Source organism: Trichechus manatus, unplaced genomic scaffold, assembly GCF_000243295.1.
Source record: "Trichechus manatus latirostris isolate Lorelei unplaced genomic scaffold, TriManLat1.0 scaffold00250, whole genome shotgun sequence".
Classification (NCBI taxonomy): domain Eukaryota; kingdom Metazoa; phylum Chordata; class Mammalia; order Sirenia; family Trichechidae; genus Trichechus; species Trichechus manatus.
The window spans coordinates 2,421,159-2,447,448 of NW_004444186.1; the positions used below are offsets into that span (position 1 = coordinate 2,421,159).

Genomic DNA, 26,290 nt, shown 5'->3' on the forward strand with positions numbered 1-26,290 from the left:
TCAGATGACATTTCTGAATCTTGATACTAAGGTTCTTAAACATTTTATCTGAATGAGTGTACTCTCTGAATTTAAACCCAGATGTCCTGCCTCTCAACCATGGAATTTTAAAAGATGATTTTTGGGGAAGGAGGTTCTTTTTTTTTTTAAGAGACAAAGTGAAAAAAATATATATACTTTTCCATGTAAAAGATTCATCTATGTACCTCAAAACATTTTTCCCCTTTCAGAAATTCATTATATTTATAAAATACAATTCTCCTAAGGCTCTTAGATTATGATTAGCTGACATAATAGAAGAATTATACCAACAGTAACATTACTCACACCAATCTATCCTACGGGACTCAGCTACACAGATGAGGCCCTTTATAACATGTGGTCCCAGTAAAAAATATAAGAATACAATTTATAACTAGGTAGAATTTGTATATATTTAAAATTTCAGGTTAGCCTAAGTGAGTTTTTCTGGACAGGCTTTGTTTTAAGAAGAACTAACTAACCGTTGGATTAAATGGCAACAACCAGTGATTGCTTCTTTCAGTTAATATCTGAAAAGAAAGCTACTCTTTTCTCCCGTGTAATAAACGGCATTTGTTCATTAGGTCTCTCAGTTTGTATGCTGGCTACAATTGGCGAAGTCCAGTCCTCACCAAAAATAGCAACAACCTGTTCTGGACGGCAATCAAGCAGCAGATCTATTTTTGGCTGTAACATTGGAACTCCAGATGCCGGGTGCCCTAGAACTGAACCTTAAATGGTACAAGTAAACTGGTCTGACCCTGAAAGACAGAATACACGGATGTAAGGCCCTCCTGCATCATCTGCTTCTTTATCCCAAAAGAAATAAATGCTTTAGGCTTAGCAAGTAAATTCACGTCTAACCCTGATGTACCTAAAACCAAAAGAATGTTAGAACTGAAACAACAGAGGAAGAAGGAGAAGGACGTGAGCTCCACTGTGATCCCTTCATGAGTCTACACTCCTATCTGCCCAATGTTTCCTGCTTCTGTTATTGACATGGTTCACCTTACCTGTCTCTGAGTGTGCTGGGGCCTAGGTAAGGGTACTGGGTCTCCTTAAGCTTTCCTTTGATGAGATGGTCCAGGGTCTCATGTAGGAAAGGCTGATGCTGCGTATACACATTTTCTACTCCCTAAGATAGGGGAAAACGGTTCTTATGTCATTTGGAGAAACTTGCAATATAACAGCTAATGATGTTCCTATCAGCAAAGATGTATACTAAATATGAATTTTAGGAGATTTAAAAATTATTCTTATCAACCAGAAATGTCCCAGTCTTGTAAAAATACTTTGCAATTTAAGGCTATTATTGTAAAGGAATTTTAAAAATGGATTTGCTTAAATCCTGTATCATTTCTTCACTAACTCTTACCTTTTGGTGAAACTGTTAAATGACAGGCACAACAAATAAAAGGAAAGGACCATGTAGAAAATGAGGTTGGGAACACTCAGAAAAGTGGAAAAATCTCAGGAAACAAGACAGGATAACAGATTAAAACTAATTTTTGGCCATTTTAAGAAAACAGGTTAGTACTTTCTTTTTTTTGACTTTTTTTTTATTGTCGTGCTTTAAGTGAAAGTTTACAGTTCGAGTTAGTCTCTCATATTATAAATACGTTGTTATGCGATCCTAGCTGCTCTCCCTACACTGTGAAAACACATTCCTCCTTTTTTTATTTTTATATTATTTTTTCCCATACAAAAATTTATAATACATTGCTATGTGACTCTAATTGCGCTCCACATACTCTGACAGCACGCTCCTCCTTTCCACCCGATTCCCCATGTCCATTCAACCAGATCCTGACCCTCTCTGCCTTCCCATCCCACCTCCAGACAGAAGCTGCCCGTTTAGTCTCTTGTATCTACTTGAGCTAAGAGGCACACTCCTCACAAGTATCACTTTATGTCCCACAGTTCAGTCCTGTGGTACCTGTGTGAAGAGTTGGCCTCCAGAAATTGTTTTAGTTCTGGGCTGATAAAGAATCCAGGGGCCGTGCTTTCCAGGGTTCCTCCAGTCTCGTTCAGACCATTAAGTCTGGTCTTTTTACTAGAGTTTGAGTCCTGCACCCCACCTTTCTCCTGCTCCATCGGGGACTCTCTGTTGTGTTCCCTGTCAGGGCAGTCACTGGTAGGTTAGTACTTTCTAAAGATCTATAGTTATTTGCTTCATCTTTAAATTTCCTCCAAGGATAAATTACCCAACAAATCTTAAATTATAAACAAATGAAGTAAAACAGCTGTGACTAACAGAACTGTCTGCCTTCTTACTCTTGGGTATTTCTTGGAAATATCTCCAGTTATTTCCTGCTCAGCTATTTGGTCCAATACTGTTACTACTCCAATACAGAAAGCACTTAAAGAGAGAGTTTTCAAGAGGACATCTGCTTTAATTTCATTTAATTGATATAGTTCTCAGTCATCAGCAATCCTCAAGATACTGTGGAGATCATATTCATTCACTCACAGCCTCAGGGGCTTCAACTGCGTCTCACTTAGGAAAACACAGAGGTGATATTCATACCTTCAGTCCTTTGAGGAACTGTTTGGTTATAGCCACAGCATCTTTGGGGCTGAAGAGATCGCTTCCTCTGACCCGTTTACCACCGTATTCCACAACCGCAGACACGAGCTATAAAAAGAAGAGAAGCAACCTTTTATTGCTTGGGGATCAGGAGGCTCATTTCCTAAGAAAATAATCTTGTATGGAAATGAAGACCTGAGAAGGCCGAATTCTACAATTCTGTGAATAAAAAGACTATAATTTATTCTTTATCAGAGCCAAGAATATGATAACTGAGTTGGTACCCGTTTGGGGGGCTCACTGTATAAATTCGGTTACCTTTCGATACTTCTCAGAAACCCCTTTGTTCCTGAGGTCCACCATGAGTCCTGGCAGACTATTGCTGCTGTGGCGCTCATAATGCAGAGCGTAAAGCATCACCAGGCGAGCAGCATCGAGCTCTGTCACTCTGGGGTTCTGCAGGAGCCTCTTCACATTCTGAAGAAAGAGAGAATTGAGGTTTATCCCCCTTCACGTGAGCCCTCGGTTGTATAACACCTAAGACCTGGTCTTACTGAATGGCAGTGCTACAGCTGAGCTCACGACTGAGATTACTGCTGTGGCAACGTACAGGTCATATGTTTGGCAACCGCCTCAAGTACAGAAAATTAAATGCCTTTTGCCCAAGATAAGACTTAAACGAGGAAATACATTCTCACTGTAACTGCTGTAAAACAAGTAAGAATGTAACCATGGATACTTGCTCGTTCCTGTTCCAATAGCTAAGCTGTAATTTCCTTACTGAAACAAGGAACACAGCCTATTTCTACCACTTCAAACAATACAGCATACAACAGAACTGACCAGCTGACGTAGGAAACTCTACTCCTTTCTCTTAGTGTTAGTGACTGACCAGTGAAATGGAGACAAGTGGATAGATTTTTACACAGGAGGTCAGGGCTTAATCGGCAAGAAGCATCACAGGTAACACTATGCCTCAACATGGTTTACAGAGTATCAAAGTATGTAATAGCAACTAATGTCTAAATTGAGTACTTAAGATCTTAAGAAGGCAGCTACTGCCAGCAAAGGGAACCAGAAGAAACGTTGATGTTTTGCCAATCCTCACATTAAGGGCCTTCCATATAGCACCGACTTATATTTATTATGCGGCAGAACACATAATTTGATTCAAGCCAACAAATACCTTTTGAGCCCCTTCTTAAGCAGAAGGCATCATGCCAGCCACTGCAGGGGCTGCAGAGTTGAGTTAGAGACAATTCTCGTCTTCAAAGAGCTCACAGGCATTGGGAGAGAAGGGAGATAAACAAGCACAGTCTGTTCTGCTACAAAGCATGTCTCTTTAATGTACTTTTGTTCTAGGAGATTGGTAAATACACGCATGATGTCAGCGCAACACAGCAGGCATATTGGTTCCGACGTAATTTTCCCAGCATGTAAATATTTAGAAGAGACAAGGGACAAGCTTCCTCATGATTACAGAAGCAGCCTTAGCAATCTACTAGAAGAAGGATGAAAATCCTGCGGTAGCTGGTTCTGTGGCTTCAAGAGCTGCTCTACTTTCCTCTACGTTAGGCTATCTGGAAAGGAGCCCTGGTGGAGCAACGGTTAAGGCGCGGCTGCTAACCAAAACGTCAGCAGTTCAAACCCACCAGCTGCTCTGCGGGAGAAGACCTGGACCTCTGCTCCCACGAAGACTGCAGCCTAGGAAACCCACGAGCAGCAGTTCTACCCTGTCCTGTAGGGTCGCTAGGAATTGATTCCGTGGCCTACAAGCACACAACACGCTCTCTGGGGAAGGGGCGAGCGCAAATTTATCTGTGCTAAAAAGCAGAACAAAACAACAACAAACTAATCGATGAAGAAGGCCATCCTTAAGTTGTATTTTTTATTGAGAAGCAAATGTCTGCAAGACTTTATACCTTAGGGGTAAAAAAACAAAACAAAACAAAAACCATGAGCCCTGAGAATGAGGCTGCAAATGATAGACTGAGTCTTACTTCTAGGTGCAAATGCCAGGGGATTTAACTGTGCTAGTATTTTTATTAGGATTGTTATTATTTTCGTTAGGGCTCCGATTACAAAGTTAGGTAGGTTTTAAGTGGTCTGCTTATAACCCTGCTTTCCCCCATAACCATTATTTTTAGCGTATGATTTTGCAAAATGTGAGGTTTTTCAGGAACACATATGTGGTGTTAGAACAGAAACATATGCATGCCAAAAAACAAGACAAAACAAAGAACAAAACGTTGAAACCCTGTGCAACGCGGGCGAAGGGAAGACAAAATGAAGTGCAAGTATATCTGGTTGCTGAGAAATCAGGAAAGACTTTGTGAAGGAGGTGACATTTGCAAAAGACCCTGAAGAATCAATGAGTTGGAATTAGTCTGAGAGACTGAAAGAGGTGATAGTATTAACAGGAATATGAGAATCGGAGAAAGAAATGGCTTGGGTTGAAAGACCTTGAAGAGCACTGGATTCTGAGGACATAATTATTAACACCTGTACGGTGCTTTACCATTTACAAGATGTTTTCACGTATGTTATCTTTTCAGTACCCCAAACAACCAGGTCCAATGTCTAAGCACTTTTCTGTTCACACTGCAGGGGGACCATCATGAAATGGAGGAATGTCCCAGTGAGCTCTCAGATAGAAAGCGCTCTGAGCGAGTTGGCCTGGGCTAACATTTCGTCATCATCCTTCATCCTTAAAGGGTACACAAGGACGACATTTCTCTTCTATAGATTTAGACCCTGTATTCCTAAGAATTTCCTCACTTTTTCCCCTTCTGTGGTACTTTTTCCACAGAGGAGCCACTGAATAAGCCTATTTAGAGTATCTCTTCATATGTTTCACTAGTTTCTACTATAATGTGAAGAAATTTCAGGGTACAAATTATTAGCAAGTACATATACACAATTTCACACGTATCTCAATCAACTTGGCGGAAGTTTAAAATCTTAAGTAATCCCGTCATGCATCTCTCTGTTGTCACTTTTCTTACAGCGTAATGTTCCATTTCTTGCTGGGCACTCACTCCTTCCACCTTGAATCTACTCAATTTCTGGTAACCTGTCTCTGTACTTTTAAGCAAACCCTATATACCCCAGTAACAGCCAGCCCACAAACTGGTATGGGGACAAGGACTGCTTGCTGCCGTCAGTTTGTACCCTTTCCACCCGCTCCCTTTCTAATCATCTTCACTTGGATCTTGACTCTCGGCTCTGCTCCCCATTTTAGAACCTACTCTTTGAGATTTGGTGCTGGTATTTACATTCCTGGCTTACCTCAGCTCTCCTTCCCACACCTGGCCCAGAGCTGACCTGGGATCACTTGGTGTAGACTACTTTTCAGACCTGAGTACCCAACCCCTGGGTCAGGTCAGTGCTCTGGCTACCCTTACCTATTTCCTTATGAGAAGGGACCTGTAGGTACAAGCTGAGCTTTCTTCACTTTTGACTACGTGTCCCTGGAGAAGCAGGGCCTTTTTGTTTGCCTAAATTCCATGTTAGCCTTTGACTTCATTTTGAACTATTTCCCTCATGGTTATTTGACTCATAACCTTGACTAAGAGTGGAAAATATTATGTTGAAATTTCAGGGTACTAAACAGAGAAGAAGGAGCCCTGGTGGCACAGTGGTTAAGAGCTTGGCTACTAACCAAAAGGTCAGCAGTTCAAATCTACCAGCCACTCCTTGGAAACCCAAAAGGAAAACAAAATACCATCTTTGGAGGTAACATTCACTCATAAGATATCAATGAGAAGACAATTCTCTTCTGACATCTAGAGATTGTTCCATTTTTTCTGGTTGACTACTTTTCTTTTTTCCTACCAAACGCATGATAGAGTAGCACATGAAAACCATTTTCACAACGACACACCTACATTTTAAACTACTGTACATAATTACAAATGAAGTCAGCAATTAAAAAGTCTCTATTTTTTGCTTTAATTTAACCTAGAGAAGAGGATACCTTCCTTGCTATCTACTATCACCCACTCCATGAACAGCAATATACGCCAACAGATTAGGCCGCAAGATGGAGCTGGGAGAAGCCTCCAGCATGTTGGTATGATAACATTGAGTCTAATCTAACAGTTTGAGAGAATAGTGTTATGGGACGATAAAGAGCTTATCTAGCAAAATGATCAGAAAAGTAGCCAGGACCCAATTCCACTGACTGGCAACTACATCTGAGTCAGTGCTCTTTTTCTTCATGATTAGTCAATGTAAAATTTAGCTTTGCAGTAGGTCTTCTGCTGGTCAACACTATTTCGATAACAAACAGTGGTTACATGTTGGTTTAGAGAAGAAAGGATCCTTTTTACTCTAAACGATCAAAGCAAAACTGTCAGCTCAATGTGTCGCAAACAATTTTCTTATGATTGCAATGAGAAGCAGAAAAAACTTTCTGAAACCAGGGAGAGACGCAAGGTCATCAGTGGACTAAAAAACATGTCCCGGATGCCATAAGGAAAACAGAACGGACCATCAAATGATAACACTGATAATGGTTATAGTTAACATTTGTTGAATGCTACAAGGACCAGGTACCACAGTAAGTACTCTGCACATATCAGCTGATGATCCCTCCAACCATCTCTGCGGTAGTACTTCACTTTCCCGAGGTACAGAGTGGCTAAGAATCACTTTCAAACCCAAGCCATCAAAGGCCCAAGTTCTTAGTCTCTACACTATACGGCTTCAAATAGGGCTTTTCCTCACTATTCCTAGCAAGTATTTATTGAGTCTTTCCTGTGCGTCATTAACAGGATGATTTGAGATCTTTTACCCAGAGTCAGCAAAGAAGGGCTCAGCAATAAAATAGACGGGTTCCTCACTCCAAGTGAGAAGCTGCGGTATGCCAACACAAGAGAAAAAACTCAACAAAATAAACTGCTCATCTTGCGAAGATGCTTCTCTTCATGGTGTGAAAATCTAATCCAAGCAGTTTCTTTCTCTGAGGATGTGGACGTATCTCAAGGGCAGCGCACTGCACCTTGGTTCTAGTGAAATTCTTAATCATTCGTTCGTTAGCCGGGGGGTAACTGGTAGAAGTGGCAGCAATTTATAGGTTAATTTTTAGCATCTATGAGCATTTTTTTTTCTCACCATGATAGCACCATTCAATAAAGCAAACTCCATCTCTACTCAAAAACCTCAATTCATTGCCTCATGATGTATTCTCCTCTAAGGTCAAGCCCAGGAATGCCACAGCCCATTTAGGGGTCAGGATGCTGGCGTCACTCGTCATCCAACAGAAGGTCCCTTTATAGACTATTTACATCATGTTGCCAAAGACATCCTTTATGATAGGGAGTCCAAATCAACTGTTCACCGTAAAACCCCAATACCGTCAGTGAGAAAATCTTCAAAAGTGGAGTTCGTATTTTTTAAGTATCTATTTTTTAAAGGGGACAAAAAATAAGACTTTAGGCAAAGAATTACAGAAACTTTTTCCAGCTGCGTACCATATGGTAGAGAGATACAACTAAAGATACTGAAATCTGCTAATGATTAATGTTTACTTCTGTTGTTCTAAAGGGAAAAATAAAATGATAAAAACAAAGAAATTTAAACTTACTTACAGGACAGGGCAAGATTTTTTTTTTTTTTTAATAAGAAGCAGAAGACTCATTATATTGAGATAAACACAAAGTTTTGATAGGAACACTTCTATTAGACCCACAGAACAACTATAAACTATTATTACCAGTATTGTTTGAAGTAAGTCGGCCAAGTTAAGTAAATTATGATACATCTTTATAGGAATACTATTTACTGATTAAAAGGAATGAGTGAGTCTTTAGGTTCTGATTTGGACAGTCTCTGAGATACATGGTTAAGTAAAGCAACAAAATTCAGAACTATGTGTACAATACGGTACCATTTAAATTAAAAAAAAAGAGAGCTGCAACAGGCTTGCACATACATAGAATAACTGTAAAAATGCATGTGAAACTAGCAATAGTCTCAGTTTTTACTACTTATCCCTTTCACCAGGTATTTGTATTATCTATTTAAGCAACAGAATTTAATACAATTAAAACAACAATAAAGTATTTTTAGATACAACACCAAAAGCACAAGCAACGAGAGACAAAATAGATAAACAGGACTTCATCAAAATTAAAAACTTCTGTTCAACAGCACTTTAACAACAAAGCAAAGGGAGAACATTTTTGGAACCATGTCTCAGATAAGGGTTTAATATCCAGATACATAAAGAAGTGCTACAACTTAATAACAAGAAACAAACAACCCAATCAAAAAACAGGCCAAAGACTGGAATAGACATTTCACAAAAGAAGATACGTAAATGGCCAACAGGCATGTGAAAACCTGCTCAACATCATTAGCCGTCAAGGAGATGCAAATCACAACCACAACAAGATACCACTTCACTCCACCAGGATGGCTAAGATCAAAGGAACAGAAAACAACAAATGTTGGCGAGGATGTGGATAAATCAGAAACCCTATCCATTGCTGGTGGGAATGCAAAATGGTACAGCAGCTGTGGAAAATAGTTGGGCAGTTCCTCAAAAAGCTGAACACAGAACTACCATATAACCTAGCAATTCCACTCCTAGGTAGATATGCGAGAGACTTGAAAGCAGCAACACAGACACACGCACACCAATGCTCACTGCAGCACTATTTACAACGGCCAAAAGGTGGGAACCACCAAGATGCCCACCAACAGATGAACGATCCACAAAATGGGGTAGAGACGTACAGTGGAACAGTACTGGCCCACAAAGAGAAGCAAAGTTCTGACACATGGTGTAACATGTACAACCCTTGAAAACATCATGCTTGGGTGAAGTAAGTCGATCACAAAGGACAAATATTTATGATCCCACTTATATGAAATACCTAGATTAGGCAAATGTACAGAGACCAAAGTTTACTAGTGGGTACCCGGGGCAGAAGGGAGGGAGGGGAAGTCATTGTTTAGGAAACACTGAGTATCTGTTAATGGGGACAGAAAACTTGGCTATGATAATGGTGATGCCTGCGCAATACGACTAATATAATCGGTATCACTGAACTGAACGTGTGAACAATACTGAATTGGCAAATACTGTGTTATATATATATATATATATAACAACAGCTAAAAAACTAACAGTAAAGTTAACCTAAAACACTGAGAATTCTTTGCGAAGACTTAAGGACACAGGGACAAAATTAAGAAAGTGCCAACAGAAGCATTTCTCACTGAATAAAGCAAATAGCATCCCCACGATTTTCAAAATGGTGGTGCTTTCAGAGGAAACCCTGATCAACAGTTTTAAAAATTTAAAACCAACAACTATAAATCTTGGAAATGACTTTGGTATAACTAGAGCACCCACAGATGGATTTCTTTCTTTTGATTGTACCACGTATAGATATATATATAAACATGCTTAGAGAAAGGGAATCAACATTTACAAAGCACTTAGAAGCATTTTACATATCTCGCTGCATCCTTGTAACAATCGAAAAGTTTGAAATCATCTTCCCTGTTTTACAGATAGGAACCTGAGGCTTGCACAAAGTACGCAATCTTCCCAAAGAAACTCTGTTAAGTAGAGACAGGACAGACGCCAGGACAAAACCAAAAAGCAAACCAACTGCCGTCGAGCCAATTCCGACTCATGGTGACCCCGTGGGACAGAGGAGAACTGCCCCACAGGGCTTCCAAGGCTGTAAATCTTTATGAAGTGGACTGCTACATCTTTCTCCTGCCAAGCGGCTAGTGGGTTCGAACTGCTGACCTTTCCGTTAGCAGCTGAACACTTAACCGCTGCACGACCAGGCCTGGCTCTAAAGCCTGTGTTATTTACAGTATACCATGATGGTTTCATTTTATAAATAAAGAAGAATTGTGAGAAGGAAACAAAAAGACTAAACTTTAGAATATAGGGTTCTGTTAGTGAGGAAAAGAGCTCTGGTGACTCAGCAGTTACGCGCTTGGCTGCTAACCAAAAAGTCGGCAGTTCGAATCCACCAGCTGCTCCTTGGAAACCCTATGGGGCAATTCTACCCTGTCCTATGGGATGAGTATAAGTAGGAATCGACTGGACGGCAACAGGTAATTAATCAGGAAATGTGCTTCTTACAGTAAGTGGTTTAGACACGGCTGCCTCCCACAGGAATTTCATTCCTTAGTTCCTCCTTTGTCAGTAATACCACCTTTTTGCCATATTTTAGGAACCACGGAATCATCTGATTTGTACTGTCTTGCTATCCTGACACCCACATTCCATTCTTATTTCCTTACCTTTGAATCGTCTCTCCGATTTGCCCCAAACTGCACATTTTTACTAACATCACTACGAGTCTACCAGCCTCTGACTTCAGTGTTGCCACCTTAGAACGTCTTTACTAGATTGAATCTCTTAAAACACAGCCTTCATCACCTCAGCTGTCCACGTAAGACCCTACACTAGATCTCTGCCCATCCCAGCGAGTACACATTCCTCTTACAAGCCTCTCCATAAACTGGCTCATGTTTACCTATTCAATTTTGCGTCTCATTTCTCTTCCACACCCACTCCAATAGGTCAGACTGCTCATTATTTCCCGCATACTTCTGCATCTCTGCTTCTGCTGTTATCCCTGACTGAAATCCTCCTCCAAATTCTATTCATTCTTTAAGGTCCAGCTCAATACCCTCGTCTCTGAGAAACTGTCCCTAATAACCTCCTATCCTATTATAATCAGTATCATACTTGACTTAATTAAATGTTATCTTGAAACATCATCTAATTGTTTCCTGTGCTTCGGTTTCGGCTCTTCAGCTAGACTGTAAATTTCTCGAGGCCAGGGTCGAATTAGGTCACTTTCCTTTTAAATCCTGTGGGAGCTCCCCAACACTTTACGATCAAAGACCCACCACCGTTCAGTGGCCACAACATGGCCCCCGTGTATCTTCTGAGGCTTGTCCGGGACCCCTTCTCAGCTGCACCCTGCTCAGCTACCCTGAACTATCCCGTTTCCTTTGTTTCTCACATCGCCATGCCGGCGTTCTCTCTGCCGAGAACGTTCCCTCCCTTTCTCTGCTCGATGCGCTCCTACTTATTTATCTGTCCAGACCCAAATCTAACGTCGTCTTCTCTAAGGGGCCTTTCAGGCTCGCCCTTAGGGAAAACAGTTGCTCCTTCCTCTGTATTTCCACACTTATTGCATGGTATTATGGTTCACGGTTTAAATTTCTTTCTCCCCCACTATCGTGTGGCTCTTTAAAAGAAAAGATTGTATCTTACTCATCTTTGTACCGGTACTGGGTTGAATATCCACCAAAAAAACCAAACCCATTGCCGTTGAGTCGATTCCAGCTTATAGCGACCCTATAGGCCAGAGTAGAACTGCCTCGTGGGGTTCCCAAGGTTGTAATCTTTACGGAAGCAGATTGACACATCTTTCTCCCGAGGAATGGCTGGTGGGTTTGAACCACCGACCTTCTGGTTAGCAGCCAAGTGCTTAAACCACAGCGCCGCGAGGGCTTCTTCTGGGTTGAACAGTGTCTCCAAATATTCATGTCCCCCCAGAACCTCAGCATGTGACCATATTTGGAAATAAAGTCTCACAGATGTGATCAGTTAAGCCGAGGTCACAGCTGTTTAGCGTGGTCCTAACTGTAACAAGCCCATGTGACAACAGAGGCAGAGAGGGGAGGGAGCAGCTACAAGCAGCACCAAGGACCGCCAGCAACCACTAGAAGCTAACAAGGAGCAAGGAAGAATTCTTCCCCTAGGGCCTGCGGAGGAGGCAAGGCTGGCTGACATCTCGATTTCAGAGTTCTAGCCTCCAGGTCTGTGAGGGAATAAATTTGTGTTGTTTTAAGTCACTGGTCTGTGGTAACTTGCTAAGGTAGCCCTAGGAAGCTTATACCGTATCCCTAGACCCTCATATCAGTATGTACATGTAGCAGGCATTCACATATTTGTAGAAGGAAAAGCAGATGTTCAGTAATTAAAAAAACCTTAGATAATACATTTTCATATACATTACAACTTTTAAAATCCTCTCAACCTGGTGAGATAAGTATTATTATGCCTATTTTACAAATGAGAAAACTGGCTCAGAGATGAAGTCAACAGCTCTGGATCGTAAAGCCAGTAAGTGGGAAACCAAACACTACAATCCGGATTGTCTGATTTTAGTCTAGTGCTATTTCTGGTAGACCAGAGTACCTTCATAGATAATTGATCAACTGAATTGAACCCACTGGAATCCCCATTGCATGTTGTACTCCTCCTGTGGCCCTTACGAACACCCATCTTAAATCATAAGAGTGTGTGTCCTTGTCTCAAATCCCTGTTAGACTGTAAGTTCCACGTGGAGAAGGAGGATTACTTGCCTCCGTATCTCTTGCTCTGCCTGGCACACTGCCTCACACAGTAGGGACTCGTCAAACTGGACTGAGTAAGGTACCTGGAGAGCACTGGAATGGTCATTTTGACAGGCCAGTTCTTGCTCAACCTCCGAAACCTCCAGCAGATTCCGTTCACTGACCAACCGAGACAGCTCTCCGACCACCGTCACATGCTTTGAGACAGTCCCAGACATTTTCTTAAACTGTGGATAATTCTCAACAAACGCCTGTCACGGGGAAACATCAACAGGGGGTTCTGTTATTTCTGGACTGAGGACAGACACGTAGTAAGAAGGAAAAAAGAAGAAAAACAGGCATTATTTTCTGCCCAGACTGAGGAACCTACAACTTTCAATCACATGACATTTTGTTAGGCTTAAAAAGAACTAGTATATGTCAGTAGACCGAGTTTTTAAAAGTCCAAGAATAACTGAAGAATGGAAAGAAGGACATGGCTTATTATGAAGTTTTCACTACACTGTTTACTAAGGAGAGACATCACAGAAAGTAAGTCTCAAACCAACATACGGAATCAGGGTATAAATCAGACCCACAAGATTCTACAAACGTCGCTCGCATGAACGTTTCCAAAGTCTTGTGTGTTAGTCATACAGGTCCATGTTCAATTTACCTTCATGTCTGCTATTGATTCTAGTTTTTGCTGTTCTTTTTGTTTCTTCTTCTGAAAGTCTTCCATGAGATTCTTTATATTGCTACCAATCTCAGCAAAGTTCAGATACATATTCTGTGAAAAAGGAAGTTAGAAAAACAGTTCTATCAACTAGTCTGACTTTCAGACAATTGAAAACAAGAAGTGAAAAAGCATCTTGCACACAGTTAGAGTTGAAAGGCAAGAATTCCATTATAATGACCATTTTTGGACAGGCCAGGGCACTGATGGTGAATGCCATCACTATTCTCACAAAGGGCTCCTAGACACGGAGGGAAGTAATTAAATTAAATTGGGTTCAAAATTTTACAAGTATGCGGTTTCTATGAAAAAGATATTGTAAAGGGTCAGAATCCCAGTCTTCTGCCTTTCCTTGGGATACAGACTTATCTACACGAAACGCATGGAGACCCCCATTCCAAGAAGCCAACGCTGACCTTATTACATTAACACAATCACGATATAAAAAAAGGTACTCAAACACCTACATTTGCATAGAATTCATCATTTTCAGCAGACAGGACCACTTCTCTCAGGTCTTTACTGATCCCTGGAACTCTGGAAAGATCAATCCGATTGTTGTTTATGCCTAATAGTTCATGGACCATGGCCTGGTATGTCCACTAAATAAAGAATCATGACAAAAAAAATCGGTAACTGACAAAACATGGAAGTAGTAACTGCTCAGGAAAACAAATAAAATTTAATGACCTTCTTGGTAATTAGCCTTCTTTACACGGAGCGTCTCCATTTAGTCCAAATGACCTTAATGTTTTGTGCTATAATAAGTATTTAGATTGTCATTTGAAGTAGTTAAACACTCAAAAGTCAACATACTTTCAGATTTTACACTTTTGGAACAAGGCTAACCAGATGAATTTTCCTGATAGAAAGAAAACAGATTAGATCTATCATGAGTTCCAATCTTTGCCTGTGAATTAAGAGTGTATTTGTGGCTTCCCAGAGAGGGCTATATTGGTACTGCACTTACAAGCCGTATCACTTCCTGTACACTTCTGTGGTTCTCGGCAGCATGAGAAGTGTGTTCTTGCCGATCTGAGTGGTGCTATATTTATCTTGGGAACACTAATATTATCAGAAAAAACCCTGTGAGTTGATCAAAATACTGGCATATTCAGTAGTCTTCCTCTTCATCCATTTTATTTTATATTTTTACTTAACATGAATTGTGAAGAAGGATTGGTTTCCAGTCTTACAAAGAGTGAACTTATTTGGCAAAACTGAAAAGGGGAAACCCCAAATTTTGCCTTCTCACCATTTACAGAGAATAAATCAATTTAGTCATAAGCCCATTAGACAAAAGTAAGTATTCTCCAGCAATCTACCTTCCAAATCTTGGTATGCTAGAAAAATTTATATTGTTGTATTTTGTTTTAAGCAATCTAGATTTATCAAGAAATAATTTAAGAGGTTACAAAAGAAGTTGCTTTATTCCTAGAAGATTTACCATAGGAAAAAAGCAAGTTCCCTTAGGGTATTTAAAATAAGTACAAGAAAATGTTTCCTGCTGCCACGGATGACATAACGTGCATGCTTCTACCATAGCACTTAGTAGATAATTAAAATTATCTGTCTACTTCTGTTCCATTGGACCATGGGCTCTTTGAGGGCAGAGATTGTATCTTTCACCCCTTTCTCTCTAGAACTGAGTACAGTATCTGGCACATAACAGGTTCTCAGTGAAATTTGTTAAACGAATAATTGGTTTTCCTTGGAAAACAGAATTCCAAGCTGTTATTTTTCTTTTTACTTTTTCATAGTTTTGAGTTTCTTTAGTCAACACATGTAACTTTGGATTTTAGGAATATAAGGCCATCCTACACCACAGGGAACTTTCATTCCACAGCCACGGATTTCCTTCAGCATTAACATTACTGTAAGCTGGGAATAAACCGAGATACAGACTCTACTTTTCAAAAGAATTCATATTCACTGTTAACAAAGCACCTGTTATGCGCAAGGCACCGTTCTTGTGCCTGAAGGAGGGCGAACACCAGTCAGACACAGCCTGTCTTAAAGGAACAAGAACCTAGGAAGGCGAAAACCACCAAAGCCACGACAGGGCAAGGCAGCACGAGACGCAAGACAGACGCAAGGTTCTACAGTGACTTACGGACGGAAGACACGTCTGACTGACAGAATGCAGGTTATCAGGGAGAAGCGAAATGGCTTTTGAGTGGTTTTCAGAAAGTATGTTGATAGGTGGGGATGGGAAGAAAAGGCAGTCCAACAATTCTACAGTTTAGACAAAGGTTACAATGTGAATAAAAGCACTATGGCAGGAAAGCATGGGCATATTTGGGCAGCAGTGTCCCACCCAGTTTTATATGAGGTTGAACCCTTATTGTGAAGGCTCCTGGAGGCCAAGTTGAGGCGTTTACACTTAATCCAGTAGGCAAATGGGAATCAATAAAGATTTTTAAGCTGGGGGAATAACAGGATTAGAGCTATGCTTTAAGAAAAGCAATTTAACAACAGCACGTCGGTGGGATATATTAGAGTGGGAAGAAATTACAAGGGAGGGCTCCACTAGACAATTACATCAGTGTTCCTGCAAGAGATCGGGGGCTGCACCAAGGCGATGGCCCTAAGAAAGGAAAAGAGCCGACGAAAGAAACACAGGGAAACAAGAATCCACACAACTTAGAAGTTGCCTTTATCAGGCTGGGGAGTAATGGCACAAAGGGCAGGAAGGAGGAGACAGAAGAAAGAGTCAAAGAGAACTGTGGCTGGGAAAATGGTGAAATCAAAACATCAGGGAACACAACAACAACGGAAAATGGGGCAAAACAATGGATCATGCTGTCCATTTCTGCATTTTGATGGACGCGACCTGAAACCCTCCCTCTACGCGGCTGATAAAGGTCTGTCCTGCACCTGGTCTAGCAGGGGGGTGACGGTATCATCACAGCGATCTAAAACAAGCAGCAGTGGAGGAACCTCAGTTCGCCGGAATTCGAAAAGTTCGTATTCTTTAGTTATCACTTGCTGTGGATGAGAGAGAAAGATGGTTTGGTCAACCAATTAGCTGCAGATAAAGATGAGAAAAATAGGAAATTAATACATAAAAACCGTATCTAACAATAGCTCTTTGCACCTGCGTAGGCCTTCCATAAAAGGAATCAAAAGCTTCACGTAGTTGCATTCTATTTAAGAGAGACTAGGACTTGAAACTCTTATCACACCAGTGGTTTAACTGAACCAAAAAAGGTTAAACAGCTTGTAGATGTTTCCTGAGTTAGAGCTTAAGAATCTTAGCTCTCATTTGTTGCTTTTGGTTTTGGATCGCAAACACCTAGCTCTTTGCCAATAACCTAACACATCATCTCCTTGGTTCTATGTAAAATTTTTTTTTTCGTTTCTGAAAGAAAAGGTAGCATTCTCGTCCACAGGGGACCGAATGGTCTTCAGGTTCTGGAGGCAATGGCATACCTTCACACATTCGGCGAGTCTCTTTGCTGCCTCTGATGACAGCTGGTAACGAATCATGGGACATTTCTTCAGAGACAAAAGGAGAGCTGTCAGCCCTTGAGTTGTTCTGGATAGCTGGGCTGGATCCCAATTTCGACCCTTTTTGTTAAAAAACATATATCCAGAGAAAATATTTGAATTTTCTTTCACAAATCCAAGTACTTGTTGAATTAACTCTCACCTGATGAATTAACTTAATTTCTTATCCTTTTCTTCCATACCTGGCAGCAGCCCAAAATATTGAGGGAGAACAAATGTGGATTCACAGCAATGTAATCACCATAGAATTCCTGCAAATAAAGAACCCCAAGATCAGTCATTCCATAAACTCCCATTTCACCATGCAGTAATGTTGTCATATGTGATCTAATCCCAAAACGTCAAACTTGAAATTCAGGTGCAACAGAGATACAAAAATTGCTCAATTAACAACTGAGTAACAAGAGTCAAAGTGGGCGAATTAATAAAATGATTATAAAACAGTAACAATAAATCTTTCCAAAAAAAAAAACAAAAGTTGTAGAGGCATACATACACAGTTTATTTCCAGAGACATCTATACACACTTACCAATTAGTAAAAATAAAATACTGCTATAGAACATACAACGTTATACTCAGATAAAACAGAACTTTGCCGTTTAGGGGACAATAGGATTTAAAATAGGTCATTATTTTTAGTCATTTATAACCTAGCATAGTCTTCTGAAAAATGCAAAATTTGTGTATTCGTTGTCTCTGAAGACAATATTCTTCACTTCAGTAAACACAGCACAATCATATTTCAGAACACCGTGTGTTCCAGGAGGAAAAGGTCACATGACATGTTCTAATGTGACTGCGGTACATATGCAGAGTACATGTTTTGGAGTGTCCAAGTTTTCACCTAACGACAACAGTCTGCTTACTTCCTCCCAAAGCAAGATAATCACCCACAGAACTTTAACAAAGCCTCACTCACAACCTTCACTTCCTGTTCTCTCCCAATCAGACGTCGTCCTGTTGATGAAGACTCTTACATCGTGGCTCCTAAACCTAGCACAGGACGGATCTGATTCTGTCCCAGCCCTGTGAAACCTTCCTACCAATCCCCCAACCCAATCTCCGTATTCTGTATTCTCACGGATGCCTTTAATTCTGCTCCCATTCACTTTGACACCTCTCCAAACTTTCTAAACGTGAGTACCCAAACCCACTGCCGTCCACTGGATATAGTCTGGTGCAAGGCACATTTATCTGTCTGCTCAGTAGGCGCCCTTCTTTTGAGATGGCACCTTCCTTATTTTTCGAGATGTGTGAGGGACCCAACGTTTACCTGAACCTCAGTCACAACTTCCTGTTCGTCAGCTTCAGCCAATGACTTCACATCACTCTTGCTGATCACGTTACTGAAATCTGAAACAGACATGTGAGCTTGTCTCTGCTGCAATTAGACATAAACGGGCCTGCCAGTTACAGCCTAATGAACAGGTGAAGTTTAGGACAGTACACATTATGGCACAGGTAAAACTAAAAACCCTCAAACTGGAATGAGCAGCCCAAATATGTTTAAATCCATAAATTCATAGTAATACTAAAAAAAAAAAAAAAAATGATCACCATTGGAAGAAACTAGGGAACCAAGCCACTATACTGACAGTAGTAAATAAATGGAAAAAAGTAAGCTTTCCTCCTGTCTTTTGTATACACACTATACTGGGTAACAAAATAGTAGACAAGGGGAAATTTCCTTTTATAGAACATTCCAGCTAAAACAAAGAGAGAAAATAATAACAGAATTTGAATAACACCATTTTTTTCAACCTCTAATGAATTAATGGTTGTAAGCATTGAGCGGAAACCCTGGTGGCGCAGTGGTTAAGAGCTCGGCTGCTAACCAAAAGGTCAGCAATTCGAAGCCACCAGGCGCTCCTTGGAAACCCTATGGGGCAGTTCGACTCTGTCCTGTAGGGTCACTACAAGTCAGAAGCAACTGAACGGCAATGGGTTTGGTTTTGAGTTTTCTAAATGGCTAATGACATGGAAAATCGTTTTTGTGCTTCTTGGCCATTTGAATATCCGTTTTGGTGAAATGTCTGTTCAAGTCCTTTGCCCATTTTTGATTGAGTTACTTGTATTTTTGTTGTTAAGTTGTAGAAGTTTTACATATACATACATACATATATATGTGTACATATGTATATATGTTATTAGACCATTATTGGACATATGATTCCCCAAAATTTTCTCCCAATCTATACAGCCCTTTGACAAACACATGGAAGAATAGACAAAGGCTGGATGAGTTGGGGGAACCCTGGTGGTGCAGTGGTTAAGTGTTCAGCTGCGAACCAAAAGGTCAGCGGTTCGAATCCACCAGGTGCTCCCTGGAAATTCTACAGGGCAGTTCTACTCTGTCCTATGGGGTCGCTATGAGTCGGAATCAACTCGACAGCAATGGGTAAGCACTGAGCAACAACAGCTGCTAATATCACAAGAAACACTCAATGCAAGCATACAGCATCACCCATGAGGTATTCGTGCCACAAATAAATCAAATCTGAATTTCATTAAGCATCTCTATCCAACTGCCAAAGCTAAGATGTCACTTTGAGGACTAAGGGCAACTGACCCGAGCCATGATATCTTCAGTCGCCTCACACGCATGTGAAAGCTGGACAATGAATAAGGAAGACTGAAGAAGAATGGATGCCTTTGCATTATGGTGGTGGTGAAGAATATTGAATATACCATGGACTGCTAGAAGAATGAACAAATCTGTCTTGGAAGAAGTACAGCCAGAACGCTCCTTAGAAGCGAGAATGGCGAGAGTTCATCTCACATACTTTGGCCATGTTATCAGGAGGGACCAGTCCCTGGAGAAGGACATCATGCTTGGTAAAGTAAAGGGTCAGCAAAAGAGAGGCAGCCCCTCGACAAGATGGACTGACACAGTGGCTGCAATGATGGGCTCAAACATAGCAACGATTGTGAGGTGCTGCAGGACAGGGCAGTGTTTCATTTTGTTGTACACAGGGTCACTATGAGTCAGAACTGACTCAATAGCACCTAACAATCCAACTACCACCAGGAGCCCTGGTGGCAGAGTGGTTATGTGCTCAGCTACTAACCAAGAGTTCGGTGGTTCGAACTCACCAGCTGCCGCACGGGAGAAAGATGTGGCCATCTGCTTCCGTAAAGATTTATAGCCTTGGAAGCCCTATGGGGCAGTTCTACTCTGTCCTATAGGGTCGCTATGAGTTGGAATTGACTTGATGGCAATGGGTTTAGTTTTTGGTTATCCAACTACCAATTTACAGCAACTAGAGAATAGAGGAACTGCTGAATTTCCAGGAACATGTTAAACTACCCCATGGGGATGCAATCAGCAAAATCCAGGCTGTGGGGAACTTTACATACAATTCAGTTCCTTCAATAAATAAATAAATTGCAAGGAAAAGAGAAAGACAGACGGAACCTATAGAAGATTAAAGGGGCATAAACAACATATCAACCAATAGCAATATGTGGACCTTATTTTGATCCTGATTCAAACAAACTTAAAAAAAAGACATGTGAGAATTAGAAATTTGAACACTGAATGAATATTTGAAAATAGTAAGGAAATTATTTTTCATTTTTATTTAGATGTAATAATGGCATTTTTAAAAAATGAGTCCTTATCTTTCAGGGATGCATACTGAAATACTTATGGGTAAAATTATACGATGTCTTAGATTTGCTTCAAAATAATTTTGGTGGGGGGCGGGGGTAGGTGGCAGTATAGCTAAAACTACATGGGCCATGGCTTGATCATTGTTAACACTGGATGATGGGTATGTGTGGACTTATTATACTATTCTACTTTTATATATATTTGAAAACTTCCATAATAAAAAGTTTTTTTTTTTTTTTTAAAATAAAGGAGGGAGAAGCCAATTATAGAAGAGATTAAGTAGACATAAAAACATACAAAAATAAAATTATAAAAAATGAGATGTATTAGTTTAGTGCTAATACAAATTGTACTGGAAAGTTTGTAATGAATAAAATTACTATATACAAATTAATTTTAGTTTACTTCGAATAAAATTCTGAAATTGATTGTTTTACAGAAGAAATTTCAACAAAGATTATTTTTCATGGGCTTTAGTGCTAATTACCTTATAGAGAGAGAATGAGACTTACACAAATGTAACTTTTTTGTATCATTATTAAATAGTAGCATATACTGAAAAAAATCTTAGACTAAAGTCTAGGTATCAAAACCCTAAAATTCCAAAGCCTCCAACTAAGCTTTAAAACTTCTCAAACTCCCTACATACTGAGTGTTAAGTTTTGTCCCTGGTTTTGGAAATGTCACCAAATAGACATACTGCACTAATCCTATAATCTCATAGCGACCCTAAAGGACAGAGTAGAACTGCCCCATAGGATTTCTGAGGCTGTAATCTTTACAGCCTTTGATAGTATAGGGGTTAAGGTACTTAGCTACTAACTGAAAGGTTGGCTGTTCCAAAGCAGTCTGTTTCCATCAAGATTTACAGCTTTGGAAACCCTATGGGGCAGTTCTACTCTGTCCTATAGGGTGGCTATGAGCTGAAATCGACTCAAAGGCAATAGGTTGGGTTTGGCTTTTTGATCTTTAAAGAAGCAAACTGCCAAATCTTTCTCCCGCAGAGTGGCTGGTGGGTTCAGACCACCTACCTTTTGGTTAACAGTTGTGAGTTGGAAACAACTACAAGGCAATGGGTTGGGTTTTGGTTTTCTGAATCCTATAAAGATCAGCAATGACATCTAGAGGAGAACAGATGTAACTTCCAAAGCAGATATATTATATACATATGTTTTTTAAATCCATATAAATTGCATAGTAGCCACAAACTTGGTTTATTTCAAATCCTTCCCCCCCAAAAAAGCTGTGCACTTAAGAGTTGTGCACTGATGCCTTGTACTTTCAAGTATCACATAAAACAGCAAAGAGAAAGGGAATGTTTTTACCCGGTATGTAACACTAATCTCTGCTCTTCCAACAAACTTAAGTATAAATCAGTTCCTGTACCTCAATTTGGAAACTCTGGTGGCGTAGTGGTTAAGAGCTATGGCTGCTAACCAAAAGGTCAGCAGTTGGAAACCACCAAGTGCTCCCTGGAAACTCTACAGGCAAGTTCTACTTTGTCCTGTAGGGTCGCTATGAGTCAGAATCGACTCAACGGCAACGGGTTCGGTTTTTGGTTTTTTATACCTCAATTCATAAAAGTGTAAAATAGAAATATATATATGTTTGTTGTTGTTGCAAATCTGGGATGTGGAATGTGGCTACTGAGAACTCTGATACTTGCAAAACATCTTGAAAGACAAAATAGAACTTAAAAAATGTTTTTGCCTAAGTGACCAATGATGAATAGAAATCACCATTAGCTCTCTGGAACAGAATGCTAATCACAAGATTTTTAATACTTTGAAATGACATAAAAAATAAACTTTTACAGTGAGAGATTCAATTAACTTATTGATGATATGATGTACTCAATGGAGCATAGTAACTAGGATGTTTAAGTAGGTGAAATAACATACTTACAAATAAAATATACACTATATTTGGGTCTTCGGAGCTCCTGAATCAGATAATCTACGTTCTCCTAGGAAAGAAAGAATGAAATATGAAGAGAATGGCTTAAGTTAAAAACTAATAAATATCATCTACTGATTTATTTGTCTACTGAGAGCCCACTGTGTGATGAGGTCTATGTTAAATGCGTGCCTGTTGGGGGGAGTGAGGGTTGTGGACAAAAAAGAGATACATAAAATACAATGATCAAAAGTGGTGTAGTGGTTAAGAGCTCGGCTGCTAACCAAAAGGTTGGCAGTTTGAATCCACCAGCGGCTCCTTGGAAACCCTATGGGGCAGTTCTATTCTGTCCTATAGGGTTGCTATGAGTCAGAATCGACTCAATGGCAACGGGAATATATATATAAACACATTAAATATTAAGTAGTTGCATCATCTTGGCCAAATTAAGATAAAAATATAAAGGAAACTGACGTTGAAATACACCATAAAATTGACAGTAATTCTGCAAATTTCCCTCAAGTTGCTTGTTCATAAATTCAGCTGATCAATTATGATATAAAATATCAAAATGTCTCTCTAGTCCTTTAAAAACAAACATTCAAGAGAAATTTAGTTAATTATATTTAAGGGGCCCTGTTGGCACAGTGGTTAAGTGCTAGGCTGCTAACTGAAAGGTTGGTGGTTCAAGCCCACCAGCCACTCTGAGGGAGAAAGATGTAGCAGTCTGCTTCTATAAAGATTGCAGCCTTGGAAACCCTATGGGACAGTTCTACTCTGTCCTAGAGGGTTGCTATGAGTCGGAATTGACTCTACGGCAACGGGTATATTTGCTTTGACGTTTAATTAATTGAAACCAAGACTGTGACCACCTGCAATGTTTGTGAAGTATTTGCAAATAGCAGGGTACAATTAAGGAATTTTGTCTTTATCCTAAAACAATGAGAAGTCATCCGAGGATTTGAAGTGGGTGTGATATGGCTGGATTTGTACTTTGGAAATCACAGAATGCATGAATGTGGTAAAAGAGTATACAAGCATTGAAAAACATGGATATGAAGCAAGAGAGTATCAAAATAATACTGAGCTAGGAAAGGATTTTTAAAGAAGAGACTCAGGATAAATTTAGAAGGTGATGGACAGACTTACAGAAGGTTGAGGAACCTTTAGATTCGGGGACGAGAACAAACGATAGGGGACAGGAATGAGGATGCAAGGAGATGGTAAAAAGCCCTGGTCAGCTGTAGTGAGGAGCAGAGCTGGGGCATAGGACGACTGGATACATTAAGGGCAGACCTAATCAGCTAAAAGAGGGCTTTGACTCTTGGGCTGCTAAATATAGATTTAGTCACAGAAATAAAATCGAGCCACTATAGGTTCCTGAGTATAGATGTGGAGAAAATGGTAAAGATTCAAGACACTGATAGTTGTATATAAGATTAAATTGCAATGTTATATGGTGGGATAGGTATGGACGTTAATCCAGGAATAAAGTGATGTGGGTCTCTGTTATGGGTGGCTTTTGAAATAGCCAAGAACCTAAAAGACACCTTGAAGGAAGAACTGGCCCTGAGGGGTGAACCGAGATGTGGAAAGGAGAAGAGTCAAGGTTATAATTCTGATAAATGAGGACAGTGATGATACCATGAAGGATGATAATAAAATTTATTTTGCCTCCTTAACGTTTCAAACCAGAGTGTTCTGCATTTCCTTGGGCAGATGGCAGTTCGGCTCGTGTAGTACCTTCGTCGGCCGAAGAAAACAAATCGCCTTCAGGTGTTTCATGACCTCTCGATTTTGAGAGTCAAGGCGTTCAAAGAGGTACACTTCCTTCTGAAGAATCTCTGACTGTGTGTATACCATACTCACTATTCCAGTCTGTAAAGAAAAAGAACGAACTCAGATGACGTTAGTCCAGAATAATAAAAACAAATAATAACACCCAAGACTTCGTGCGTGTGTGTATGTTCATTAACACTTAGCTGAGCATCTACTGAGCATTTCAAAGCAGGGAGACAATGTACCAGGATGAAAAACAGGCTCTGTCTGAACACGGACAATCCATAATTTGCCATCCCCTGAAAGAGTTGTTTTCTTTAAAGTCTGTGACCAAAAAAATAACGACTTATCATCTCAGCTTTACTTTAAAAACACAACGTTGACTGGAAATAACCGGGCCATCCCCAAAGTCTTCCCAGCGCTCGGTCTCACGTGCTAATTATTCCTTGATAGAGACATTCAGAAAAGGATTTCTGATTCCAATAAACTGTACCGGATATAAGAAACCTTAAAACCTACTGGGCAAGCTTTACGCAACGTTTCAGTTCCCATACAGAACTGACTCTCGCTTTACAATCTTTAATTCAACACTAAATCCGACAGGGGAATGGGGTTCGCTATTGTACAGGAGGGACGGCTGCCTCATGATAAATACTGGAGGAAAACCAAACTCACCGTCTCTTTATCCATGAGAAGTACTTTCATACCGGGTCCGCTGTCCTCTATCATTTTGGAAATGTACTGCTTCACAGCAAAAACCACGTTCATGGCGACGACTTGACAGGGGGCCCCCAGCCCTTCCCGCCCCCTTTTTCTTGCTGAACTAACCCCCGGCCTCTTGGCGGGGTCTCAGCGGCTTCCTGCCCTCCTCACGGCGGCTTCCGGGAGTCCGGGCGGCCGCGGTGCTGGGAATTGTAGTTCCGCTGCAGGGTCCGGACCCAAGCTTCCCGGCGGGCTGGGAGAGCCGGGCCGGGAGCCCTCGGGCCGCCCCGCGCGGAGGAGTCCCGGCTCACCCACCACCAGCCTGGAGGTGTTTGAGCCCCGGGCTCTCAGACTTCTCCCGGCTCAGGAGGCCCCGGCTGCGGCTTGAAACGCCTCCTGGCTTGGGGAGAAGGGGGCGCCTTGCGGTGTGGAGGAGCTTGGCATAAGGCTGGCTCCCGGGCAGGAACAGCGGAGCGTGGCCGTGGTCACTATTTGCCATTAACACTTTCTTGGGGGGCGTGAGGGGTGAAGGGAGGAGAGGGGGCCTGATCCTCCCAGCGCTGGGGACTCGGAATTTGGAAATTCACACGGGGTATTGGCTAAGCAGGGGAGGGGAAGGGTCTTTCCTAGCTTGGCTGAGTCATTCACGAGGCAGAGACCCGTTAAAACCTGTTACCGTGGAGAAGCCCCCATGTGTGTCAGAGTAGAACTGTGCTCCATAGGGTTTTCGGTGGTTCATTTTTCGGAAGTAGATCGCCAGGCCTTTCTTCCTAGGCACCTCTGGGTGGACTCAAACTGCCATCCTTCCCGTTAGCCGCGCAGCGTGTTAACAGTTTGCACCGCCCGGGGACTCCAAGGCAGGGGCAGTGCACCTGTATGAAAAGGCGGCAAAGCTAGGCCTGGGTTAGGTTCCTAAAAACTGAGGAACCGAAGTTGAACAAATATTACCTGAATGAATGAACAAAGGGAACGCCCTTTAGGGATCTCTTGGGAGAGGCCTTGGATCCCCCAGGGGGGCCCCGAAGCTGGGGTCGGCTGCCAAGACGCGCAGCTGGCAGGACGCGCAGACCCGAGGCGTGGGTGGCGGGGGGCAGAGGAGGGCATTTGCCACCGGACCCCACTGGCGCGCCAACCCACCGGACCCCACCCCACCGGACCCCACCCCACCGGACCCCACC

General features: G+C 41.2%; 1 protein-coding gene across 3 annotated transcripts in view; it reads right to left on the reverse strand.

Annotated features, from left to right (window-relative positions):
• Positions 1 to 25,280, reverse strand: part of VPS45 (vacuolar protein sorting 45 homolog) — a 78,179-nt gene extending 52,899 nt beyond the window's left edge. For 2 of the 3 annotated variants that reach the window (XR_002822843.1, XM_023724574.1), the window contains exons 1-12: positions 25,086 to 25,280; positions 24,375 to 24,509; positions 22,641 to 22,701; positions 18,396 to 18,475; positions 17,303 to 17,371; positions 17,043 to 17,180; positions 16,488 to 16,598; positions 14,078 to 14,212; positions 13,551 to 13,664; positions 12,979 to 13,146; positions 2,867 to 3,025; positions 2,549 to 2,656 (exon numbers count right to left, since the gene is read on the reverse strand). Coding sequence is in view for 2 of the 3 variants with exons in the window: in XM_023724574.1 (XP_023580342.1) it covers positions 2,549 to 2,656; positions 2,867 to 3,025; positions 12,979 to 13,146; positions 13,551 to 13,664; positions 14,078 to 14,212; positions 16,488 to 16,598; positions 17,043 to 17,180; positions 17,303 to 17,371; positions 18,396 to 18,475; positions 22,641 to 22,701; positions 24,375 to 24,509; positions 25,086 to 25,178 (1,371 nt within the window). In the remaining variant the exon portion in view is untranslated. Of the gene's footprint in view, positions 1 to 1,034; positions 1,157 to 2,548; positions 2,657 to 2,866; positions 3,026 to 12,978; positions 13,147 to 13,550; positions 13,665 to 14,077; positions 14,213 to 16,487; positions 16,599 to 17,042; positions 17,181 to 17,302; positions 17,372 to 18,395; positions 18,476 to 22,640; positions 22,702 to 24,374; positions 24,510 to 25,085 lie in introns of all 3 variants that reach the window. The other variant, XM_004389598.2, reaches the window with a different exon arrangement.
• Positions 25,281 to 26,290: the final 1,010 nt, after the last annotated feature.